The sequence below is a fragment of the Epinephelus moara genome, chromosome 24, assembly GCF_006386435.1.
Source record: "Epinephelus moara isolate mb chromosome 24, YSFRI_EMoa_1.0, whole genome shotgun sequence".
Taxonomy (NCBI): Eukaryota; Metazoa; Chordata; class Actinopteri; order Perciformes; family Serranidae; genus Epinephelus; species Epinephelus moara.
Window position 1 is genome coordinate 22,910,502 of NC_065529.1, and position 6,104 is coordinate 22,916,605.

The 6,104-nt window shown below is 41.8% G+C and overlaps 1 protein-coding gene across 1 annotated transcript; it reads right to left on the reverse strand.

The window, feature by feature from the left end:
• Positions 1–686: 686 nt before the first annotated feature.
• On the reverse strand, positions 687–3,817 carry LOC126386330 (L-selectin-like). Its single transcript, XM_050038593.1, has 4 exons — positions 3,000–3,817; positions 1,968–2,037; positions 1,360–1,749; positions 687–1,094 (listed from the first exon to the last, which is right to left on the reverse strand). Exons 2-4 carry the CDS (start codon positions 1,999–2,001, stop codon positions 919–921), a joined length of 600 nt encoding a protein of 199 aa, XP_049894550.1. The 5' UTR covers positions 2,002–2,037; positions 3,000–3,817; the 3' UTR covers positions 687–918.
• Between the last annotated feature and the right edge of the window lie 2,287 nt (positions 3,818–6,104).

The following is a 6,104-nucleotide window of genomic DNA, read 5'->3' on the forward strand; positions in this document are numbered from 1 at the left end:
TAGCTGGGAAGCTAGTGGAGGCTAACTGGCTGTGCTGGCAGCTGAGTGAAGTGGAGCCTGAGGAGGAAGCACCGGTTAGCCCTGGTTTCACTACAGGCAGATTCACTCGCCACAGGGGCGAGGAAATAAAACCTAAACAGCCACTTAGTTTGGCTTAGTTTAGAAGTTAGCGATGTCTTTCACTCACTCTCGGTCTCTGCTGTGTTTAGCTATTTCCCTGCTTTCCTGTTAGCGTTAGCACTAGTTGGCTGCCACGCTAACGTCCCTACTCTTCTCCATGAGCCGGAGCCGTGGCGGGCTCATGGAGAAGAGTAGGGACGTTAGCGTTAGCTCCTGGAGTTAGCACTAGAGCTACTACGGCTACTGGAGTAACGTTAACTTACAGCTATGGAGCGCTTCTACCAGCTGTTCTAGTCACTGAGCCTTGCCTCCATCTCAGTACATATATTACATTTATTACAGGTACCGTCATCATTGAAGTAGGCAGGGGAATAGCTAAACACAGCCCACCAGGCTGCCCGCCGGGCTACATTTTACAATGCTAACTGCAAATGTTAGCTGGGCTACTCACCTAACACAACCGAAATGCCTGACCCATTGCTGGGACCGAGCCGCTAATAACTCAAGCTCCGGACATTAACCCATGCTACGATTGTAACATTAAATTCAATTGAATCGACATAGCGACATGTGCCTAATGTTACTGTAACACTAATTAAAACAGACATTTGACTTTATGTTGTTACTTAATGTTACCTGTCCAGGAGAAGAAGAGTCTCTCTGAGTCAAATTGTAATCCCTTTAGCTCTCGCAGTGCTCTCCACCTTGGAAATGCAAGGCCAATGTTAATCCGAGTTCTGTCCCTTTCTTTATCTGACAACTTCTTTGCCAACGACCGTTGTTTCTTTAGAGGTAATGTCAGATCCTGGTCGTCTTCAGGTGAACGTTTCGTTCCGCTCTCTGCCATTTTACTTCGAAAATACGCGCTGCCATTGCTGACTGGCTGTAGCCTTTTATAGGGAGGGAGGGCCAAGGGCTCCGAGAGGGGGGCGGATTCACATGAACGTACATGAACGCGGCTTGTAAACAAGGGGCTAGAGATCAACACAGAGAGAGGGTGTGTGAGGTCATGCTATACTCCAGATGAAATTACACCTCTAGTTCTTCACATAGCAATTTTTTAATTCCTTCAATCTAGATATGATGAATTTCGCTTATTGCTCCTTTAACCTTATCAGCCAAGTTTCTACTTAATCCCACACAAAAAGAGGAGGTATACCTGTATGTCTACAAAAACTATTGTTAGACAGGATGATCTGCTTTATACACATAATAACATTATTAGTTACATATTCTCACCATCATAACAGATAAATGTATGATTTTCAGAACAACTGGCATCGTTCCATTTGTGATTCTTCATCCACACACATTTCTCATTTTTAGAAAAGTAATCATTCGGCTCTCCTCTCTGCCATCTACTCTCCCTATAACTGGACTCCAGCCCTGGCAGAGACCACTGCCAGTGCCACAACCCTCTCTCATTTCTTTTGGGGTCGCTGTAAAGTCCAATCCAGGCTCCATCTTGATTCCGTGCAGAGTCAGGGAGTCTCTTCATGTCTGTCATGTTAGACACTGTGGCCAGGTCAGTGTGATGCTCTCTGCAGTACTTCTGGGCTTCAGTCCAGGTCTTCTTCTCTTTAACAAAGTGGTACTCATGGAGGTGACACATGAAGAAGGAACACTGACCTAATAACAGAGGAAATACTGCAGTGATGGAGCAGACAGCATTAAATCAACATCATGAGTACACACCTACTACTTACTCCACGCCTCTTTATTCACTTAGATTTCTAAGTTCCTGGATTATTTGCTCTATATTTCATGATAAGAATGAGCTTTAAGTTAAATAATTTCATGGCAGCAGCAGCAGCACTGCTGTATATGTGATAAGATGATCCACTTACCCATCAGAAGGAGCAGAAACAGACTCCACTGCATCTTTGCTCTGTTAGATGAAACTAATATTTCAGTGTGCTGTGAACCAAACACAATGGATTTAACAAATATTGTCAGTAAAATAAAAAATAAACATTTTAACTCTTAACTGTATGTCCATTAAAAACAAGAAATACACACACAAACAAACAAACATCACCACCCCCTCCAGTTTATGAGGAAGCAGAATGTTTATCAGCTAATATGCAAATTAGGATGAAACCTGCATGAACAGACTCACACTAAGAAACTGTCACTGTTTTCCAGCTCATTAAAATTTCTTATTTGAAAAAAACACAAATAATGTAATGCATCAGGCTGAGCCAATAACAAACAATAAACAATATGCCAGGGTTATTGTGTCGCACTATACTGTCCAGGTGGTTATCATGCTCTGGTTTTCATATATTCACCTTACAATACACTGCTACTATCAAAAACATATTGTGTTTCAGGAGTGGGTGAGACACAATGATGTCACGGGTTCTTTAACCAGAATGAGAAACAAAATAGAGGATAATGCAGAATTAAATTGTTTACTGTTTTTCAATATATAGATTTAGCACCCAAAAGCATGCATAAACCAAATCCTGAGCCTGAGAGGTAAAACCCAGGGCAAGAAGACGTCCACTGGCGAGAGGTAAAACCCAGGGCAAGAAGACGTCCACTGGCCTCACAAAGCTTCACAGTATTGAAGCATTATTGGATTTCTTTGCATTATAATGTCAGGTGTTCTTGTTATTGTGTCCACTCTTTGTAAAACACGCTGAACTTTGCATGAAATTAAAACTTTAAAATGATAAACTGTGATGATAAAACATGTCACAAATGAGCTGAGCGGTTTGGTAAATCTGGCAAATACAAAAAGACAAACTGCAAATCTGATTTGATTTTAATTGATGTGAAATATATACTGGAAAAAAAAACATTACTGTTCTGTCCACCTCTGCACACACACAATAAATAATATATCAAAGTGACACAACAGAATCAAAACTTACATCTTCTGTCCTCCTCTCAGCCGCTTCACTCTGGTGTCTCTACTTGTGTGCTGATGAAGACTAAAATGTCCCCCAGGTAGATGCTCTCTTTGAGCCGCCTTCACGTGACATCAGCATTTGAATATTAAAATACTGAAGTCCAAGATGTTTATCATAGTCAAGAAAGGATATGTTGATGACAACAATATATTTACATGATGCACCGGGAAATAAAAAGAGGAACACACTTTCCTCTTTACTGGAAAGCAGTAAGAAAGGTGTCATTGTCCGCCAACAAAGAGAATAAACTAAATGTTTGCTCCTCTGAAACTGTTTCTTTTGCATCGACAACAATTGAACTTGTAAAAATCAAAGAGAACCTTAACATACTGAGTTAGTATTATAGTTATGCCAGCAATGACTTTAACATATTTTTGTTGTTATTCTGTTTCTTTTCATTCACACTCACAGGCAAAGTTTACAATGCCATCAGTCAAGATATCTGTTAAGATAGGGGCACTATTATTGTTGTATTGTACCTTTAATTGCCCCCTTTATTTTTTACACTCTCACCAGTAGGGGGAGATTTTGGATTTGAGAAAGCTCATTGCAGTGGAGAGTGGAGCCACTCAGGTTGTGACCTATCTCTTTTATCTTTGACCTTTGTCTTTACCTCTTTTTTTCTGAATAATAGTGGATTTAAAAAATGGACAACTGTCTCGGTACCATCTTTGAGTTTTGAAGTGAAGTGTTAAACTTTATCAAGTGGTCGGCTGGATTTTTTTTGCATGTGGATGAAGACGAAGGTGATGATTGGAGCATTAAGCTACGGCTTCACTGATTGGAAACCTGCACAGTGAAACAGAATTCTATTAGAATAGAAGTCCATGTACATGCCACCAGAATGCTCTATCATATTCTCAGGTGACTACTTTACATATCAAAAACCCTTATAAATACAAACATATATCGCAGCTTTGTCAGTGGCCTTTTACATTCACATATGACGTGCAAGGTATCCTTCTGCATCTGCTGTTGACGTTCCAGGACGCTGCCAATACCAGGACGACAACAAAAGTACACGATTAGGTTTAGGCAACAAAAGCATATGGGTAGGTTTAGAAAAAAATCTTGGTTTGGCATTGGGGAAGTGAACACTCGACTCGTGGGTGAAAGTCCAGGGTTTGTTGGACCTATTCACCACCTATTCACCCTATACGGACTTTCCTGCTCCTTATATTACATCGTTACCAACAGCATTTCAATGTGACCCTGTCCAGCAGTGTATCATGCTGCCCTGATAGGTGCTGTCCCGCTGACCAGCAGCGTATCATAGCAACACCAAAGGTTACATTCGGCCGCGTTACATACTGCAGTAAAAGGTGGCTTTTGGCACCAGAGTGGCGGTATTCGACAACTTCAGAGTGAGAACGGGCCGGAGGGGGAGGTCATAATCACTGCTAAAGTTGTCCCTGTCATGATCTGTTTGCATAAGTTCAGCACATGAATTCAACAGCGTGGCTGCTAAATGACCTGTCTCCCCCTCAGTCTATATCTGACCCATCGCTATCACACTGAAGACAGTGTTGTTACAACCCAGCTCGCAGGGGAAAGGGAAGCAACATAAAAACCCAGATGTTAAAAGGTAAGGCAGTTTATTGCAACTCAAATGAAGGAAGTCTGGTTAACAAAGAACTGAGAACAAACCAAGGAAGGGTGCTGTTTAACTCAAAAAAAACAAATATAACAAAAGGAGGACTCACTCAGAGTTTAATCTACAATCTGTCTAATCAAAAATAAAAGGGAAAACAAACTCTGACTGTCTAATGCAGCTTTTAAAACAAACAACAACAAAACAGCACCCCTGCACCTAGTGTCTCTATACAGGTAATTGTCTAAGTGTGGATGGAAATGTTTGGAATCAGTCAAAAGGGTAGCAATTTCTAACAACCTGGCCACACTTCAAAAGTTCACAAAAATCTACAAAAGCTTATGACAAGCTACAAATGCTATCAGTGGGCTAACCAACACAACACAAGGTTATCAGGCAAAGAGGCGAGCTGCCACCAACAGTCAGCCGTCCAGACTTACAGACTGGCAGGGCACTTATAGATGACGGTCTTGATTGAATGGCTGTGGATTGGTCCATTGCACCTGTGCCACACCAATCAGGGACCCAGATGAGCTGTGGATTGGTCGGTCAGAAGCAGCAGAGGCCGCACCAATCAGAACAGAGGAGGTGGAGCTTCTGAGTCCAGTGGAGGTGCAGGCAGCTTGGCACACAGAGGGAAAAATTAGTGTTGCATAAACACACACACACAATGAAGGTGGAAAGAGCGGCGGCCGTAACAAGTGTCTTTTTGATTCTGAGGGACAACTTGGGGTTGTACGCATCCTCTGGGCCCAGTGGCGGTTCTGACTGCTCGTAGCGCTTGTGCAAATATGATATTGCACATAAATGTTGCTTGTCATTATCACAAATTACAATTTTAATTCGTATTGTGCTCTGTCATGTTCACAATACACAGATGCCTTTGAAACATGTAAGTTAAACATGACAAGAGATTAGAAATATAACACAGTTAAATTAGTTGGCATTTAGCAGATTTAAGCTTCAGATTAGGGTTCTTAAAAATGAGAATGAGTTATTTAAATTGACTTAATACAACATTTTAAAATGCTCTTCTCTCCTCCTCTGCGCCCTTTCCGCACCGCAGCCCCAAACTCCATGTCATTTTTGTTTAATTTAATCATCAGAGATGCAACGTGGGAGATGTTAACATTATTTCAGATTGAGTTTTAGTTTAATAAGACCTGTGGACGTGGGGAAGCAGTTCGGCATGTGTCTCCGCTCACACCGGGCAGCTGGTGAACCTGAATCTGGCAGAGAGTTGGAGGGAGACGGTGTGGTTTTACGCCACACTATCTTGATGATGATTTGTCATTTGGTAAAATCTAAACTGGACATTTAAAGGCTTCCTTCTGCTCTTTGTTCTCCAAACAAAGACAGCTATTTGACACCCATCTCCAGGATGTCTCACCTCTCACCTCAGTGAGACACAAGTCTCACAACTTGATTGGACAGGACGTTTACAGTGACATGTGACTCTGTGATGTCACAGGCAT

Coding starts and splice junctions, on each gene's coding strand:
- LOC126386330 (XM_050038593.1), bottom strand. CDS start 2,001: ATGCAGTGGAGTCTGTTTCTGCTCCTTCTGATGG. Junction 1,750..1,967: donor GTTTCTGCTCCTTCTGATGG/GTAAGTGGATCA, acceptor CTCTGTTATTAG/GTCAGTGTTCCTTCTTCATG. Junction 1,095..1,359: donor TACATTTATCTGTTATGATG/GTGAGAATATGT, acceptor GTTGATCTCTAG/CCCCTTGTTTACAAGCCGCG.